Source organism: Neurospora tetraspora (assembly GCF_033439725.1).
Source record: "Neurospora tetraspora strain CBS 560.94 chromosome Unknown B0H65scaffold_4, whole genome shotgun sequence".
Classification (NCBI taxonomy): Eukaryota; Fungi; Ascomycota; class Sordariomycetes; order Sordariales; family Sordariaceae; genus Neurospora; species Neurospora tetraspora.
Genome location: NW_026944386.1, coordinates 4,290,566 through 4,309,601, shown reverse-complemented (window position 1 = coordinate 4,309,601; position 19,036 = coordinate 4,290,566). Strand labels below are relative to the sequence as shown.

At 50.5% G+C, this 19,036-nt stretch overlaps 5 protein-coding genes across 5 annotated transcripts; 1 reads left to right on the top strand and 4 right to left on the bottom strand.

The window, feature by feature from the left end:
• Window positions 1-304: 304 nt before the first annotated feature.
• On the bottom strand, window positions 305-5,337 carry B0H65DRAFT_467199 (uncharacterized protein). Its single transcript, XM_062826899.1, has 2 exons — window positions 3,756-5,337; window positions 305-3,673 (listed from the first exon to the last, which is right to left on the bottom strand). Exons 1-2 carry the CDS (start codon window positions 5,012-5,014, stop codon window positions 598-600), a joined length of 4,335 nt encoding a protein of 1,444 aa, XP_062682243.1. The 5' UTR covers window positions 5,015-5,337; the 3' UTR covers window positions 305-597.
• Window positions 5,338-7,584: 2,247 nt separating this feature from the next.
• B0H65DRAFT_467192 (uncharacterized protein) lies at window positions 7,585-8,095 on the bottom strand. The gene has a single exon (XM_062826898.1). It carries the CDS (start codon window positions 7,926-7,928, stop codon window positions 7,659-7,661), a length of 270 nt encoding a protein of 89 aa, XP_062682242.1. The 5' UTR covers window positions 7,929-8,095; the 3' UTR covers window positions 7,585-7,658.
• Window positions 8,096-11,086: 2,991 nt separating this feature from the next.
• Window positions 11,087-11,996, bottom strand: B0H65DRAFT_509280 (uncharacterized protein; the record flags this gene model as incomplete). The annotated part of the gene is made up of 3 exons (XM_062828299.1): window positions 11,087-11,230; window positions 11,303-11,920; window positions 11,973-11,996. 3 exons carry the CDS (start codon window positions 11,994-11,996, stop codon window positions 11,087-11,089), a joined length of 786 nt encoding a protein of 261 aa, XP_062682241.1.
• A 1,749-nt stretch (window positions 11,997-13,745) lies between these two features.
• B0H65DRAFT_549309 (uncharacterized protein) lies at window positions 13,746-14,764 on the bottom strand (the record flags this gene model as incomplete). The annotated part of the gene is made up of 2 exons (XM_062829651.1): window positions 13,746-13,961; window positions 14,057-14,764. The coding sequence occupies 2 exons, from the start codon at window positions 14,762-14,764 to the stop codon at window positions 13,746-13,748; spliced, it is 924 nt and encodes a 307-aa protein (XP_062682240.1).
• Window positions 14,765-16,965: 2,201 nt separating this feature from the next.
• On the top strand, window positions 16,966-18,365 carry B0H65DRAFT_210558 (uncharacterized protein). Its single transcript, XM_062821927.1, has one exon. The coding sequence runs from the start codon at window positions 17,210-17,212 to the stop codon at window positions 18,248-18,250; it is 1,041 nt and encodes a 346-aa protein (XP_062682239.1). The 5' UTR covers window positions 16,966-17,209; the 3' UTR covers window positions 18,251-18,365.
• The last annotated feature ends 671 nt before the right edge of the window (window positions 18,366-19,036 follow it).

Genomic DNA, 19,036 nt, shown 5'->3' with positions numbered 1-19,036 from the left:
AGAACACGAAATATACGTCGTTTTTTGGCTTCAAGTTTCTATGCCCACTTGCTTACTCCAGTCTCTTCCTTCCAATTCACTAACAGGATAATAAGGTATTCAGCGGGGAGATGGCGGTTGAGGCTACACAGTAGGTAATAGTGTCGACTCCGGTCCAGTCCCGCCCAGTTGCCTACCGCCATTCACCACGTCTTGGATAGTTGGGATGAAAGGGTGGCCTTCACCTTCACTCATAATCCCCCGTGACTGGCCCGCTCTCCGGAAATACTCCAAGCCCGGTTGCCTATGGCAATAAGGTGAGCCGTCGAGAACATCTGTTCTGCCATCAATCAGTTGCCGTCGGAGTTGAACTTTGATGTCCCACCGCTTTCCGAGGCGACCGGGCTTTCCCAGGATTTGGGGAACTTGATGCAGTCAGATGCCAGCTGCGCTTCTCTGCCTGACGAGCGGGGCAGCCAGTCGAGCAATGCCGGGCAGCAGGCGGTCACTCCGTCGCTAGGCATACCACGTCGTGACCACAGACCCAGCTTTGCTCCAGCGCGTCGGATGATGTGTGAACGCTTCGCTTGGGCGCGCTCAGCCATCTCGAGGATGTCATCATTCCGTTCGCGCAACCTTCCGGCTTGGCTGCTCTGTGGACATGCTACCATTCGTGATGACCGAATCTCTGGTGTCCGCCCTTTTCCTTTTCCTTGCTGCTGATTCCAATGTCTCGGATATGACTTGGATTTGCATATCCTCTGGCTCGTCCCTAATTTGACTCCCTTGTCCTTGCTCCACTTGGATCCATTGGGTTGGCATTTCTATGCATTGCTCTTGCATAGCCGATGTGGATGTCAGTGGGTTTCCCTCATGGCTTTCTGCTTGAGTCTCAACAACAGGTATCTCAACACCAGATTCTTCTAGTTGCCTGTCACGCTCCGTTGGTGTGCTGTCGTCGTGGTTTAGCAGCGGTTTGTCGGATTTCCCAACATGTCCCTGATGATGTCGCTCGTCGTTTTGGCTAGTCAAGTTCATAGTACCATAATCGTGAGCCAGGACGGTTATGCTTGTAGCCATTGTAGTTGGATCAACTGGTTTTGATGTGCTCTCGACCTGCAACTCTTCTGAACGATGCTCCTGCGAATGGTCCTCTTCACTCCCTGATTGGTTTCCGTCGGAGGAGGGTTTGCCGCCACTATCCAACTCTTTACAAGAGTCATCATCGTCCGAGAAGACGAGCTCATACCCCAGCTGGGACAGTCGATCTTCAAACTTTTGATACTCTTCTTGCCCTCTCTTGCCTTGGGATCTTAAATTTTTGATAAGATCCACTAAATAGCCCGATAGCAAGTCGTGGTCGTGCGAGCATTCCCTCTCACAGATCTCAACACAGTGCTTGTGTAAACCTTCCGCCTCTTCATATTCACCCAGACACTCAAGACTTTTCGCGAGGGCGTCGTATGTTTTCAGCGCATCAGGGTGCTCTAGAGTTTGCATCTGCTGGGACCATTCGAGCATGTGGCGAAAGCAAACTACCGCCTCGGCATGCTTGCCTTGTAGAGCGAGTGTACGGCCAAGCCACTCATAATAAAGCATGCCGTCTTCGGTGAACGTTTGAGGGGTTAGATCTTTTTCGCAAGAACTTGGGATATAGCGGAGGTCTAACTCTTTCCGGAACATCTCTTCGGCCTCTTTAAATCGCTTCTGCTTGAACAATACCTTCCCGAGCAAGAAATAATGACCGGGAAAATGACCGCCTGATAATATAAGCATTCGCAAGAGGTCTTCTGCTTCTCCGTACTTGTTTTGCACAATCAGAACGTTGCAAAGCTTGTCCACTGTTTCTTCTAAGCCCTCACAAGAAGGACTGAGTGTGAAATCGTCCACATCCGGTTCATTCAAGCGCGTTTCACATTGCCGCCTCAAAAGTGCACGGCAGAGAATTTTCTCGTCTTCAAATCTCCTCAAAAGCTCGAGGACGGTTATGATCTTGTCAATTTTTTCGAAGGCATGTGCGTTTGAGCCGCAGAAAGGTGCATTCAAGATAAAGCGCTCAAGATGACCCACTTCAAGCACAGTAGGGTTGTCGAAACCTGATGACTTCATGCCCTGAATTGACATAATAACCCTGTTATGCTGCTCGGTGTGCTCATCGGGATCTGAGGTGATCGGAACGGTCGCAGACGGGTTTGTCTGCATGTAGGTATAAAGTGAGCCGAATTCTTCAGAAGGGGTTGTCAGCGAGTTTATTAGACTTGCAAGATATCGATTCGCTACAGACATAAATCTGGGTTTAAGTGTGTCATTGTAGAAGCTCACTCTGCCCAGTAACAAGAGAATCGGATACAGGTAGATCTCACTATGCGGGTTGCACAGCCGTTTCTCAGCAACGTCTAGCGCTTGCATGATCAAGCTCTCTGCTCTCCCCAGGGTACCGATATCAGTATTGTACCACGCTGCAGAGATAAGCAAGTCAACCAGCCAGGTAGTATGCTTTTCATCGAGTCGCTCAAGCCCAGGGAATGTAAGCAGAGAATCAACATGCGGAGAGATCTCTGCACACCCTGCCCAGTTTTCGTTAGCGGGAATTGGATGTGCTGTGTTCAAGAGCTGTGTCACGGTGGACAGCCACTGCTGATTAACTTTGTTGGACCGCAGCCAGTGGCGAGTACAAGTTTGTACCAAGGCGTGCATCTGAAGGGAGCGGGAAGTTGGCTGCTGGCGGTTCTGGTTCCCAGGAAAGGACACCACAGTGACGAGAGAGTACCCGCACAACACGTCAAGATCCTTATGCAGAGGATTTGGGCTATCCTGAGGCAGGGATCTGTCGCTATGGAACATTTGATAGCGATCATAGTACTTCTCGAGTACCCATTCCGGTATTCCTTGGTTGTGGAAGAAACTTAGTACAGATAGTAAGTTGGCGGCCGAGCTCCGTTCTTGTTTAATTTGTTCGTACGTCATAGTCCATGTCCTCAATACCGCGTGTGATGCCTCCTCATCGCCTAATTTGATGTTTTTGTGGAAGTCAAGATGCTCGAGGTTGTGGTCGTCGCTTCGTCTGAATTGTTCAAGATATTCGGCAGCGGAATATACATTGTTGCGAGACCGAAAGACGATGAATGCCGCAGCTTGGATGATTGCGAGGGGAATGCAATCGAGGACATTGACCAGGTCCTCTTCGATCTTGTCGTCATGGTACTTCCCGAGCCGTTTCCGTAGAAGCTGTTTTGCTTGAAGATTCTCCATTGCCGTTACCTGGCGAATACTCTCCAGGTCTTCCGTAACTTGCGTTACTAGGAGCTCGGCAACTTGTTGACTCCGCGTTGTGATCAATATTTTGCCTTTGTCCGTACGAGGGAGATACGGCAGAAGACCTTTTGCCCCCGTTGAGGAAGCGGCTCCATTTCCGGTAAGCTGGCCATGGGTGTCCGTTGCAAAAAATAAGTTGATATTGTCGGCGTTGTCGACGATCATGAGCCAGCTTTTGCTTTCATGGCGGAGCCCGTTGCATACCAGTTTCAGTATGTCTACGTCGGGCTTATCACGACCCTCAAGCTTCAGTCCATCTGCAATCTCACGATAGGCGTCTATAAAACGCTCTCTGGTCCCCGCATGTACCCAGAAGATGTGCGGTTTCGAAGGTTCTTGTTCCATCATCCGCGCGTATTGAATGACAAGTCGTGACTTTCTGGTCACCAAAACGTTAGTTCCTGTGCATCCCACAAGGAAGTTGGTTTTCATGTGTGCCGGGGATTGATGATGACACATACCCTACACCCCCAAATCCATACAATGCAGCTCGGCTCCCTGGTTTGTCAAGCTTTTTTTGCAACCAGTCCGTGATGTCACCACGTTCGATGAATCCATCATCAGCCTGGAATGAAAGATTGGAAAAGGGCGGCTGGTGTTGATTTCGGTCAACCATAGCTTCTTGCGCGGCATTTGCCCTCCCAGACAATTTTCCAGTCCCTTGGTAGCAGTTCAGAAATGCCTTCGCAACTGACGCAGCGGTGGCCGCAGCATAACCCTGCCACCCTTTGTTCTTGTGGCTATCAGCGTAGTCACACACGCCTTTGATGACGAGGCAAGGTAACACATCCCAGACCCCGGCACCTTCCATCTCCAAGGCGATGATGCCATTTTCGGCATGAGCATCGCGGTGTTTGGCAGAACGAACAACAGCATCCGCTGACCCCACACGCCCTATGAAGACCATGGGCTGGTTGGGTTGACCGCATCCCTTTCTCTTAACCAAATATTTGGTATCACAACCAATATCATCACACGGAGTTTTCCTGGATGACTCGCAAATCAATCCTTGCGCGCAAGGAAGGCACCTTGACGCAGGGCTGTGATGCTTGTGCTCGTATGAGGCTTCGAACAGTCTGTCATTGTCTGTCCCTGTGTATGTATATCGGGGATATCGGGGGTTCTGGCGGCTGCTCTCCTGAAGCTGCACCAGGTTGATAGCTGCCTGCCTCTGCAACTTATCGCGAGCTCTCACTTTCTCGAAGCTCCTGAGCAGATTCCGAAGTACCTTGTTTGGCCTGCCGAGCGTATCCTCGACGTCGCTTTTGGGGAGAAAACGATCAGGTAGCTGTCTTCCATAGTCGTATTGATTCACGATGCTGCTGATGACCACATCGCCAAGGAATATTTCCTCGCGTTCCCCTCCGACATTGGCGAAAGGCATGCCGCCACAGACACCGACCAAGAGGACTAGGGAGATATTCGGGTAACTTGTAGCGACACACTGTGCTGCCGCGGATGCCTCAACTTTTCCCATGTTGGCAAGGGTAACAAGTACTACGTTGAAGCTTCCGATCCGCGCTAGCTCGTAGGTGTTCGTGTCCCCTGCAGCTTTTCCGTATTGGTTTTGGTCGACCTCGTCCGTCCAGGATTTATCGATGAGCAACTCAACGGCATCCATTTCGCGGGGAAGTGCACAGATTATCGCAATCTCGAAGTCGTCCCGGCTTGCAGGACGGGAGTAGGTCCGCTCATTGCCCGCTCCTGCTGGTGCAGCCATCGTGCTCGACGCGCTGATGAGAACCACTCTTGTCAACTAGCAAGCGTTTGCATCGACAACGGCGTTCGTGATGGGGAGGATCCCAATGGTGGGCGGAGGATGAGATGTCCGACAAACAGCAGTAGGCAGAAACGCGGATCAACTATTGAAGGCGAGGAGTAATTGAAGTCGAGATGTACCTGGCAGAGCCTCCCGGCTCGACGCGAATGTCCAGTCTCGAGAATTGACAGCAGAAGACATCAGTCAACATTCACGTTGTGCCGGGCAGAGAACGTTGGGCATACTACCCTAGGTACAGCCCAGTTACCCGATCAAGAAAGGAAAAGCGTCGAATGCCCACACGGATATAGTGACGGTATAATCGAGTAAAATGACAGTACCCAAACCCAAAGGAGATGCATCTCGCAACATCAACCAGCAACATCCACACGCTCTTTCCTCCGGGTCTTCACTGCACCAAGCATGCATGCAAGTACGTGCGAGACTCCGAAGGGAGGAAAGTCCAACGCGCTCGCTTTGGAGTTGTCTTCCCTTCTTCTGATTTTGCTACCAGAAAGAGCCGGAGCTTTCTGAGAGACCAAGCATTTCAAAGTGTCCTGACCCGCTAAACAGCGGTTCACTGAGTGCACATCTCCTTTAGGTTAGATACGGTCACTTTATCCGCGTTATCAAATGCAGGAGGGGGGACACCGAGGCCTCTGCTCAGCCTCACTGTTCGGGCTTCCCTGAACGGACATGCAAGTAAGCAATGCCAAGGCCCCAGCTAATGTATATAGCGCCATCGATTGGTGGATTCTTGGATAGCGGTCAGCACCTGACCAAATGGATATGAATGCAAGACCGATGGGAAAGAGCTCATGCAATAAGCCTGGCAAATGAAAGGAAGGTGCACATATCATAGCCAAGAGAAACCAATCATTCTCGACATGCCGACACCTGTTCTTGCATCGCAGAGCCCCCTCATTTCAACATGAGTATGCCCAACCGTATGCCTAGTCCAATGCCAACCATCTGGACGTTTCTGGACCGGGGCAAGGCGTCTTTGAATATCATCTCCGTCATTCGACGTTGGTCCCGACTACTCCTTCTCCTCATTTTCACTGCCAATGCTCGCCAAAGCCAGACAATGGCGGTTATCAAAAGCTTATTTCACTGCCTCAAAAGGCGTAACTGTTGTCGGGTGGGCCTGTCCCACCCTGGTTGTGTGGGTCCAGCCCTCACACCCTCTCTGTATTTTAGCCCTCCACATTTCTTTTCCTTCTTTGTTCTAGTCTTCTCTCGATAGCACACACACATCTACACATTGTTTTACCCTCTTCTCCAAGAATAACACATTCTCTTCTCTCTCGTTGGATTGGCGACGTCCTTTACATCAAGCCTGATGTCAGCGTGCCATATCAACTTTTCGTCTTTCAAGGATCAAATGCAGCTTTGATGCTACAATGGAGGACATGTCAAAAAGGTAACCAGAGGGTTCACTTCGGGTAGCGTTTGTTTTGATATCAAGGCTTCCAGCCTCGCTTCGAGCCAAGCCCATGCAAGTATGCCAGGGGGGCGGAGGTGCTGACACGGGCCCCCACCCAGGCTTAAAGCCATCCCACCATACCGTCCGTCCACTCAACCCCCAGCATATGGCGGTAGCGATGGCGAGGTGCTTGGCTTGAAGCCATGCTTGAAGTAGTTGTGATACGCGTGGTGGCCTCTGGGCTTCGCGTGCAGTATTAGCGTTCCTTGACATTGCTAGAGTATAACAGACGACAGGCTTGATCTGCTTAGTTCCTCAGGCATGCACTTAAGTCAAGGCAGACAAGGAAAAAGACGGGCTTATAAATAGGGCACGTGCATACTGTGAATGGTGTTGGAGGCCGTTGGAAAATCACTTGCTCACCATATTGCTTCTTTTAACCTCACCGAAATAAAAGTTTCGGCTGACTGCGTTTAGCGCGGGACAATACATGCGTCAGCGGAGGACAAGGACGATGGATGATAGGTGGCCTTGTCGCAATAACGCGTATGGTCTACAGCTGCACTCATGCAACATTAAGGCAGCGTTAAGGCACAAGAAGACTCTCCCTCGACGAGTGCGTTACAACAGACCTGCCACAGCTTCTCGACTTCATTGCTCAGCAATCATCATCTGGATCTCGAGTCAAGTGGATCGTCTCAAGCCGTAATTGGCCGCAAATTGAGGAACGGTTGGAGAAAGCCGCAGATAAAGTGAAGGTCTCCCTGGAGCTAAATGCGGAATCCGTCGCAGCGGCTGTCAATGCATTTATCCTGCACAAGGTGGATGACCTAGCAGGGCTGAAGAAGTATGATCCAAGGACAAAAAAGACCGTTCAGGACTACCTGTGCTCCAACGCGCAGGACACGTTCCTCTGGGTGGCGTTGGTCTGCCAAGTACTTGCAGGCCCGGAGGTTAAGAAATGGCGTACCGAAGAAATGCTACGCAAATTTCCGTCCGGGCTGGATGCTCTATATACGCGGATGAGAGAGAACATGAGCCGGTCCGAGGATTCCGATCTCTACAAGCGCATTCTTGCCGTTGCCGCAATTGCTCGTCGACCAATTAACCTTCAAGAACTAACCACTCTCGTCGAGGTGCCTGATGTTATTTGCGACGATCTTGAATCTCTAAAAGAGATTATAGGGCTTGGTCAAACCAGACTCGTTGGTGCGAGTTTATCCTAGGAACCTTGTGGAAGACAGACAGGGGTTGCATACCCGGCTGGGGCGTAGCAACTCTGGCGTTCCTGGGCGCAAGTTTTTCCTTGTCGATACAAGAAGCATCAGAATACTGGGCGGCGATCACGAACAAGGCTATCCAATTGCCGTCACCGGCGCTCTCATCCGGGCCCTTTAGAGGTTGCAATGCGAGTGTGATATGTAATATGGCGTCGTCTACCTTGACCATTACAGTTCTGGCGGGTTCGGAAGTCTAGCCATCCGGAATTTGACGTCGGGGGAGCAAGTCTTTACCCCGGTAGGTCCAGTCTTGAACTAGGGTCCAGATAGAACGTGCTGGACGGAGGAATCGAGGAAAGGAAGACCCGGAGGGCAATTTTGTTGCGAAACTTTTCTTCAGACTCGAATGCTTGGTGTTAAAATCGAACTGGTTTGGGTCAGATGTCAGGGGCTTGGCACACCTGCAATGTCGGCCCTACCGACAATAATAAACGCCGTCGGTATTCTGATACTTTTTTCCGGGTGTGGCAAATTCTATACCATGAAGCCTGGTCCGCTGCTTTTATGACATTTCGGTGTAAGAGTATGGCTAAAAGCCGTTCAGATATCGGTATTCCAGTCATTGTTCAAAAGCGGCCGGGCCTGATCATACGACATTTGAGACATCCTAATATGAGTGAGTGATGCCTAATCAAGGGCGCGTTCGAAATTTCGACGCACGAATCCGATTCCCATACAAAATCGACCCCTGTTGTTAATCTGCAGTGTGATCACACTGCAGGAAGACACTCAAAAGCTCAGGAAGTACCTTCTCCAATATTTCTCCAACAGAAGGTTACATTTAGCTTAACGGCTGCATATAGCCAATCAGCTCCTAAAAAACTTGCCAAGAGTTGTTGATCGCGATACACAACAAAAAGCTGCTTTTTTGCTGTTGATCGGGAAAAGCGCCGCCTTTCTTCAAAGGTCAACGCTTCCACTCCACCTTTTGATGCATCTCCTAAAAAGATTGCTTTTGGATATTCTGAAATATCCTCTATCGATTGATGTTCTTCTTTTTTGATTACCAAAAAGTTGACACCGTTTGAAAAATCGAGTTTATACGGTAGACAGCCAAGGCGCCAAGGAAGGATACCAGCCAGTACCAGTCGATTTGGCCTTTGTACTCGGATCAACAGGTTGGATTCGTGCGGCGAAATTTCGAACGCGCCCCAAAGCAGAGCAGAGCCGCCATCGAAGCAAAATGGCCAAAGCAGGTACGTATTCCATTGGAACAAGTTCTGCAACTCATTGGGGATTCTTCAATCAAGGCAAGACCCCAGGTTTGTATCTTGGTCTCGAGGAGACGATCCGAATGGGAAAGGAGCCTAAATCCTTATCCACCCTATTCTGCAATCCTGATTCGCCTGTCATAGTCAGGAAGCTTGGAACGGGTGGGCGGTCAACAAGAGGTATTGCCGTATCACTCTCCTAAGCGGGTATAAAGGTTGACCCTCCCCCTTGCAGTATGTCCCCTTTCTCCTTCTCAATGAATCGGTATCTTTCGTCACGGCTGTTCTCCATCTGTTTATTCCGTCCCTCTAGGGGGCCTGCCTCGGGTCTGGGGCATCGGGTGGTATTAGGGCCTGACGCAACCCGAGAGACATTTTTGTTGACGGAGGTTTGAAGAAACACCACCGGACGTGCGGTATACCGGCAACTAATCGTGGACTCTAGGGAACATTCGAGAGGTCTTTCGCGTTTTGGTTTCTGCACTGGGATTGCGGTGCTCGTGATGTTTGGGATAACAAAGATTGTTGTTGATAGGCGAGGTTGTGGATATGCAATGGCTTCCTTGTGCGTCGCCGGGACTGAATGCGGGGTAATCAACCCCGCCAGGGGCATTGCTCGCTACATCCTGTTAATGCTAGCTGCGGTGCAAAAGCATAAGAAGCTTCAGCACATACCGCCCTATTGCCCTTGGATTATGCATGTGATGGTTCTCAGCTAACATACTAACATTGTCCTTTTAATAGGAGGCTTCAATCACGCCGACCTTGACATTTTTGTTGCTTGGACGAGGATTGTGCCTCGTCGCTCCAGGTAACTATCAGGTAGAGGTACTGTGTAATGGAAGTGGTTGTGGGAATGGAAGGCGGGCGTACCCGGGCCGTGCACAAGTGCAACGGTGCCGCCCTGGCGGTAACAGAGGGAGTTCAGCGCCGCTAAATCAACACCGGCACGGCCCGCAGCCCTGCGCGGCTAAGACGGCCCGGGCACATCCCACGCTACCTACCTGCCTTAACTAGTATCTTGTTGTATACGTAAATGAGTGCCTTATTCAAAATGCCTTCTTATCAACCTCGAATATGCTTGTCATTGATCTTCACGCACTTTTAGACACCCATTTCCTGCCCTCAGACCTTTAGCTCAACCTGCAGTCCTTGAAGAGCACATGTAGCGACTTTAAAGTCCGCCCAACGCCTGTCTGGCTACTGAGATGGCCCTCCAATTCTATCTTGGTAACTCCCATTCTATAACGTAACCGAGTTTTCCAAATAACTTTATGCCTATATATACCAATAATCAATAATTATGTAGGTCACCGTTGTTGTCAACAACGTAAAAGATTCAGGTTTCCAAGCGTGGTGAACTGCACGATACCAGGTACCCCTGCTTGCCCCGCTGATTTGGTGGTTTAAAGTTGCCCAATAGGAACGTGCAATTCAGGCCTAAACATCCACTTTAGGCAAGAGATACAAGGGTAAAAGCGGCTGCCCCTCTTGCAGGGTTCATCCCTATGGGCACTCACTGCCAACAACAAAACACCTATCAAGAACCCTCGACAGCTACAGCTTTCTGTTATATTCAGGTAACAGAAGTACGGCTTTGTTGTGATTGTGTTAAGACAGATAGAAGAAAAGGGAAATCCTAGTTTGCTTAAATGCCAGACGGAAGTGCCAGTGAATGGGCGTCAAGGCCAAGGCACGACCGGCCAACACTCTCAGGGTCATTAAGGTCCTGCAACTGGTGAAATAGCCGTCCAGGGTTGATAGGTATTTTGTTTATCTGGCGGTCTAAATGTTAAGCGATGATTACATGCGAATGCCCTACGTTGAAAACGTGAAGCTATCACCAAAGCTTGGCATTGCGGACACTGCACTGTGAGTCAAACCGGGCCAATCCCGTTGCTGAGTTATCGTAATCTTTTTTTGGCAGCTGAGTAGTCCATATGAAAGCAAAGTGACAGTTCGAAAATTGCATTGAAAAGCGGAAGATGTAGTAATAACTGGCACAGGAACCATTGAAGTCCACATCCCACGATACCTCGATGTACTAGTATGAAAGCCAAAAACATGAAGCCAGCAAAGCAGACTAACACAGCGATAAAAACGTATTGTAGAACCATCAGAGCTTCGACTCCAATTTCGAGTCTACATCCTCCTCATACTCACCCATCTCCATATCCAATTCCTCCTCTCTCTTCTGGAGTTCTTCCTCAAGCAATGCCATGATACGTGGGGCCGCATTCTGCAAGACCTTGTTGACGATCTGGAAGAGAACATCACGGTTGTCAGCCAATACTTCGCCATTTCACGTTTTCGGGACTCATCAACAACGTACCTTATCAACAAGCAGTCTCTTCGCTTGCTCATATTCACAGATGTGCGCCACAGAAAACCGCTGCATGGCTTCAACCATGTCGGGCGACAACGCACACTGGTCGGGGTTATTGCAGACCTGGAGGACGGTGGACGGCAAGGGGCATTCTTGGTTTGTTGCGTCCTGGAACTGTGGCGGCACCGTGAAGTCCACGCCGGAATCCGTCATGCTTGTGCATGCTTGACCTGGAGAAGTAGCAGTGTTATTCCAGTCACATGCGGCGGTATGGTGGATCTCCCCGCTAGGCGCAAGAAGTTGTTGGTAGGCTGGATGGCCGGCTTTCCATTGCCGGAAGACCTCTACCTCGAAGTCGCATTCGGGGGTGAAGGGAAGTTGTTCTTGAATGTTTGAGGTCAACGACTTTGAGTTTTCGGTCAGATGCGTGTTGGAAGGACAAGGCGAGATAGTTTGGACGGAGTTGTTATGAAGGCTCGGGGGAGGCGGATCTGCCATTATCGATTTGTGAGGTTGTTCGCAGGTGCCGTCTTCATCATGCCTGGTTAGCTCAGGCATTTCGTGATTGGGTGAAGATTGTACTTTTGGGAGCTGCAACTTGATGCTGTCAGTTTTTCTCCTTCGCTAGGGATGGAATGAACTCCCAAGAGATTTGCCGTGGATAAAGTGCGCTCACCTGGTGAAAAGGGTTGTTCGACATGATGGATGCGGTTTATGAAAAAGGAGTCATTCTCTGATGCTTCGACAGAGAAGACAGGTATCAAGCATTCGGCCAGGTGGAAAGAATGAGTTACAATGATGGGTATCGAGGAGAGACAAAACGAAAAGGGTAGAGGGTCATGGTTATTATACTTCCCGCAATACTCATCAGTCCAAAGCTTCATACCCGAAACTCAAAAGAGCTCACGTCATTGTGAAGCGCATATTGAAACCTATTACAGCAAAAATCAGCTCAAAGAACTCTTCATACTCACTGATGTATTCGGAAGTTGAAAAGCGGTACAGGTAATTATGAATCATGGATTTCGGCCTCAAGTCGGCTAGTGTCCTGTGAAACCTCAAGGGAGAATGTCGGTGCCTAGCATTTCGCTTTAAGAACACCGTGATTGGCGGAGAATTATGATTTCCAGAACGCGAAACACCTTGTGTGCTTGCGGGATGTCGACAGACGACGGGCTCATTCATGGGAACTCGTGGTCTTCAGCTGTAATCTGGCCTTGGGACTTTACCGTAAGCCCGGGCTGGCAAGCTTTGAGCTCATTGTCGGTGAAAGGTCGGGGTCATGAAGCCGGCTTGAAGCCATGAAGTCAGATCTGGAACGATGTTGTGTTAGACAGGTCAAAGAACGTGGGGGCTGGCATGGTGCCGGCTTCGTGCCTGGCTTGAGGCCATGCAGATGGCAGCGTATGGGAACCAATCATTGGCCGCCGGCTCGATCGCCGGAATGCGCGCTGGTGATCGCTAAAGCCTCGTACTCGTCAGGTCTAAAAGACCAAGTGACGTTGGCTGTAAGGGCAAACTGGACAAAATGAAGGAAGTTGATTGCTCCATGATCAACGATATACCAGGCCTGAGTCGGTTGAATGCCGGTCGGGGTTCGGCGACCCGATGGATTGAGCACTTTGGCCGGACGAGGAGGTAAGGGTAATTCCGAACTGATAGGAAGCGGCTCAGTTGATAGATGTATGCGTAATTGCATAAATACTGAAAGCCGGAAAATGGACAAGCTGACCCAGTGGCCCTCCAACCGAGGACAAAGGACATCGATTTCTCCCGTGCCATAAGTAAGAAAATTGTTTCTTGCAAAGTGGAAGGTCCAAAATATGGGAGGGTGATCCTTCGTTCTCGCCCTGACGAGCCTGCCTATGGGATTATTGTTAGTGCTCACTGGTGCACGGGCCACCCCCCGCTTTCGACATCGTATTTATCCCCTCGGGCAGTGGTTGGGTCTTCGTTATTGCTTCCTTCACCTATACATCCATCTCTTCTGGCATTCTCGATGGCTCCAAGCCCGACAATTGAGTTTTCCAAGGTTCAGCAAGTGGCTTGACTCAGCCACGTCAATACCAGCAGTCGATTTCACGCAGTACCATCTAGACTACGTCGGCACGTCTCAGCAAGCACGGCGCCGTCATATTTTACCGCGTTGTCAGGTCAGTTGGGCGAGAGCAAAATAGTTGATCATTGGCTAACTTAGCCGGGCAAAACTAGATAAGCAGGTACAAGAGGATGGAAACCATACCGAGACTCGACAGTGAGAGGAGGGCTCGGCGCGACGACTCGACTCGACGAAGTAACACAGTGGTCTGATACGACGCCGCGACAAAACGGCGCCGCGACAACGTCCTACAACCCAACGAAATGACGCGGCAATATGGAACGAAGTACATCTTCCCCAAGATGAAACAAAACAAGCGACAAGATCGGATTTTCGTGGCGAGCATCGCGTTTACTCGGCGTGCAAGACGTCGTTGCTGAAGAGCTTCAGAACGACTTCCTGCACGCCCTTAGCGACGTGGTGCCGCAAGATGTCCCTCGCCCGGTTTTCGGATGCGGCCAGCTGGCCACAAAAGTCCGGCGCACGGGCAATATCGAGATTGGACAGCTCGCCATAGACCTTGTCGACCATTTCGGGACACACGGCGTGGAGAATCGCGTCCATCTCCTACAATGCGGGATTGGTATGTCAGCGGTGCCCCGTCTGTGCATAGATGGTCGCTGACATCGGGCTTGGGTGAATATGATATGGTAAGTACTTACGTGTTTCTTGACACAACCTCCTCTTATCTTCCCCCATCTCTTCGACACCATATTGGGCGTTCTTTCTACGCCGTCAATGTGGTAAAGATCTCTGACGATAGCTGGGACCGATTTACCCGCTCGTTTGCCTTGGCGGAGAACGTTGGTGTGCCGCTCTGTCCACGGGGCCTCCCGACGGCCTTGCGTGGACGTGAACGCTCTCGCTCCGCCGTGGTGAGGCAGGCTCGATGCGATGGCAGTTGGAGCGATGGAAGAGTGCAGCGTGCCTGCTGGCTCTTGACGTCCGAAGGATCCGGGTTGGCTGAATTGGACGAAGCCAGAGGCATATCGTGTTTCAGCATCGACGTGATCGAGGTAAGATGGCGAGTAGAAGTTTGTTGCTCCTTGCAAGCTCTGCATTGTAGCCATAGCATGCCCACTCTGCTCCTCTCGGATCATCGTCATTTCGCGCTGCTGATAACCGGTGTGTGTCTCCTGGTGTTCGACAGGCATGGAAGGAGGAACCTGCTCTTGACCAGACAAGGGGACAGGTGCTGAGTCATACATTGACGGGAATTGGCCTTCATGGGGAAACTGAGCACCCACGCCGCTAAGAGTTGGTGGACTGTATGTGGCCTGTTGGCTGGAGCCGCTATCACCTGGCGGGGTGGTCTCAGGCATGCTGCCTCCTTTCTGGAAGGCGAAGGGGAGGTGGTGGTTAGGCGACATCGTGAGAGCGTGTCGGGGGTTTCGTCGAGGACGGTGGAGAGAGAAAAGTTGGGAGGTACACGATATATAAACTTAAAGAGACTGCAAATGCCATTCCCACGAAGGGAAGTCAACGATGCGGGCTCCATATCTGCAGGTACGTACCATAAATTTGGATCTTTTTAATTGTACCTTGCAGGTGACGGATTAATCTTCGGCTGGTAAGTTGCTCGAGGAGTTTGATGTGTATCGCTGATGCTATTGCGGTGCGAATCCAGCTTGAAGCTGTCAATAAGCCGGACCAGGGTGGTCTAATCGACAACCAATAGGTGTAGTACGGTTTGGTTTCACGAGAACGGGCAGGGGCAAGGCGGCCAGCCATGGGAAGCTTGATCAAGCCCGAGGTCGATCAGAGCCTCACTCCAAGTGGGAAAAGGTGGGTTGGCCAATGGAATCGTAGCGCGCCGGCTCTGTGTTTCTTTTCCAGAGCGCACTTGCACTTACACCTCTGCCGGCTAGCGGAAATCAGAAAGCCAGACCCCGCTGAAGGTCAGACATCAGGGGCAAGTGTGCCAAGACTGGGTCAGTGTAGTCCGGTACTCGGGTACAAGTATCGTCATGCATGTCTTGCTCCCACTGTAGTGGTCAATCTGATTTCTTGTGCCCATCCTCCCTCATTCCAGCGGTGAGCCATTGCCAATCTGTGTGTCGGAATTTATTTTCCCGCAAAACTGTAATACGAGGATCAGGCGAATAATCCGTTTGCTGTGCTCGAGAGCTGTGCTCTAGGGCCGAAGTAATCTGTCAGGTACCTTTCCGCACGAACGCCTATGGTTTTATACTTACCCGTGTAATTTAACTTACCCATCATACCAAGTAGTTGAGGTAAGTTGACAAGACAGCCCGAAGTCAGATCGAGTTGCTTTTTCTCTGTATTGCTGTCGATGTCTTCACGTTTCCAAAAACAATCATTACTAGGCTTCGACGGATTATTGGGAAATTGTTGTTGTAGGGCGGCCAGAGTGGGAAAGAAGGAAAGGGAAAGAAAGTGAAAGCGGAGAAAAAAAAAGGAAGTTTCTTTCTCGCGTGGCATGATGGGATGAGAGATCCATTCCTGTTGATACTTCACACCACCACCACTACCGATCGTCTCATTGCGAATTTCAGCCACCGTGTTCACCAGAGAAGTCATGTCAGAGGGATTCGAGACGGCATACACAATACAGACAATCATCTGGTGGTTCCCCGGTCAGCCTGTCAGCCGGGTCAGTCTTTGTCCTGCTGTTGCTGTGGGGACGGGCAACCACGCATTCAGTGGCACTTCAGGGTCGTACCTGTCCTGCAAGGTCGGCTCGCAGCCTGCGAACGAACATCACTGGACGCCACAATCTCCACTGGTGAAAAAGAAAGGGGAACGGTCGCGCTGTCAGAGGTGCTTCAAGCCCGGACGAGTACACGGGCTCATCAAAAACAAGTAGGCGTGTCGATGTACTGTGTCTTGGTTCGTACCACCTGCCCGGATAATTACCGCTCCTGCTCCCGGACGGCACGGTAAGCAGACGCTCGGTTGAGAAGAACCATGGCGCCGGGCCATGAGTAAGAAACGGACCTAGGAGGCACCATGGTTGCCTTTTTTCTTCCACACAGTAGCGATATGGGCTGTTTCAAAGACGATGCGTTGTTGTGCGGTTGACTGGTGCCGGGTACGGTAGTTCATCACAGGCAACTACACTACTGCCAATCATCATTCATGCCGGTCTTCTTCCTCTACCTGGTTGTCTGGGCTGACAGGGGATGCTGCAGTGGTGGCCTCTTCTCGGTCAAGGGTTGGGCTCACAACCAAAAACCAAAAAAACATCAAATGAAAAAAATAACACCCGACATCCATGCCGTTGATGCCAGCCTGTCTGTCGCAGCGACTCTTGACCCGACTGGGTACGTACCTGCGTCTTACAGGGGCAGCCGAGCAACAAATTAACAATCCAGATGGGGCGGGCTCACATCGAGTCCTGCCGCGCCGTCCTGGCCCGCCGTTTTGTGTGAGAAGATTCTGGGCGTTTGCTGCACAGACCGCTAGTCCTTTGCCCTGCAGGCCCCTTTGACAGCGGTTCTGGCACTTCCCAGAATCCCCTCCTTTGCAGACCTTCCTCCTCTTTGTATCGCCAGCTCTATATAGCTGGCGATCCCTTCCAGCCTCAGTAAGCTGGATCCCTCAATCTACATCATTCCCATCATTCGTGATCCACCTCATAGGTTATGAGCCCTCTGTCGCAACGCTAATCGACGCGACCTCCCAACAACAACAACAAGTCAGCGACGCGATTCTCGCCCTGACAACCCCTCCAAATCAGACGAGCTTCCTGATACCCCAAGTCGACGATCTACCGACACCTTGTGAGGATTATCTATCAAGACAACCGTCACAATCAATCCCATAACAAAACCCCGTCGTTTACTCTCGTAACCATGACAACCAACAACAACCTAGCCGACACGGCAACCCTCATACAACTGAAAGGCGAAAAGAATCTGGGTGATTGGGAGTCAGCTCTCTGGGTCGCACTGGACTGCGCCAACCTCACAGACTATGTCTTTAGTCCAAAAGACAAACCAGAACCGAAAGACAAGGACTCAGAGAAGTACGAGACGTGGCGAGCCAACAGAGCCAGAGCAGTTGCCGCCATTCACAGTACCCTGAAAGCCGAGAATATCAGAACCATACTACAGATCAATGGCTGGGACCCCAAGAATCGAGACCCCAGCTATCATTTCCAACTAATTCAAAAGGCAATCGCGAAAGTCACCGACGAGGCCAGGGCAGATGTACTTCACGAATACCTGTCCCTTAAACGACAATCATTTGACACCATGGAGTCATTTCTGTCACGATACAACGTGTGCCGCAAGCGAGTTGCTGACGCGGGCCTCAAGATTGACGATGAACTCGAGATGGTGATTCTGTTCAACATGGTCAGAGATCGATACCCCATTGAAGCTCGTCTCTGGGCAGTCGATATGGAGAAGAAGACACTCCTACCTCCAGTCTTCCTGGGCAAGCTCAGCACTATCGGCAACAGCGAGAAACGTAATCCAACCCTCAGTGTCTCTATACAAGTCAACAATACCAACAATACCAACAAGAACAACTCAAACGATAAAGGCAAAGACGGTAAAGACAACAAGGACAAGAAGAGGGAGACAGAGAAGTGTTCCACGTGCAACAGGGACATCACCAAAGGCCACAAACACTTTGACTGTGGCCATCACAGGAATCCAAAGACCCCAGACTGCTGGATGTGCAACCCAGAGAAGGCACCAGATACATGGAGAAAGAAGAAAGAATTGATGGAAGCCAAGTCCGCTGGCACGGCTGCAGCCACGGCTGACACGAACAATGGCCTTACCCATCCCTCATCAAAGAGCTCCCTTCTGTACGGTAGTGTCAACAACTTCATGGCATTAAGCCGTGACGATTCTGATTCTGATGGCAATCAGGATTTTTGGTAGAGCCCGTAGCCAATACAAACGCTAAAATCCAACAGGCTCTCAAGGTATACAACATCAATAATAACGACGATACACGTGACAAGGTTCTCTACGATTCTGGATGTGCCACTAGCATATTCAACCATCTCAAATGGTTCACAGACATACGACCACTAAACAAACCTTCTGAACACGTAGTGGGCAACGGTAATTCCATATACTCGTACCATGTGGGTACAGTGGAGTTAACCATGCCAACAATAAATCACGGTACAATAAGGGCGACGATCAAGGACGTACAGTTCTGTCCTGACGTTCCCGCTAATCTCATTACCTCTACTGGCCTTCTTGATAACGGTATGGAGTGGATGATGAAAAGCAACCAGATTTCGTACGGCAAACACACGATGCAGTGTAGTTGGGCAGGCAATGTACCTACTCTTCCAACTATACCTCTAGACAACTTTGACCAGAGCTGTGAACTCCCTAGGGCCCTAATGGCCTCGATAACGTACAAAACAATGCACAAACGACTGATGCACGCTGGTAAACAACAAGTCATCGAAGCTTGCCAGAAAGCAGGTATTCCTATAAGCAGACAAGAAGAGGACGACTGTGAGGCATGCAATATATCAAAGATGACCGACAAAATGCCTAAGGTAGTCTACGGTACAGCAGCAAAGAAGGCACTACAATACGTACGTGTAGACGTGACTAGCCATAACCAACCAGGCCATATGGGCGTCAAATACGTGGTTCACTTCACCTGTATGGCAACAGCTCACAGATGGTTTCGTTTCGTTGTCA

Bases quoted from the DNA above. Each gene is read 5' to 3' on its own strand.
- B0H65DRAFT_467192 (XM_062826898.1), bottom strand. From the start codon at position 7,928: ATGGTCAAGGTAGACGACGCCATATTACATATCACACTCGCATTGCAA.
- B0H65DRAFT_210558 (XM_062821927.1), top strand. From the start codon at position 17,210: ATGACAACCAACAACAACCTAGCCGACACGGCAACCCTCATACAACTG.
- B0H65DRAFT_467199 (XM_062826899.1), bottom strand. From the start codon at position 5,014: ATGGCTGCACCAGCAGGAGCGGGCAATGAGCGGACCTACTCCCGTCCT. The intron at 3,674-3,755 runs GTATGTGTCATC...TTTGGTGACCAG, and splicing joins TATGGATTTGGGGGTGTAGG to AAAGTCACGACTTGTCATTC.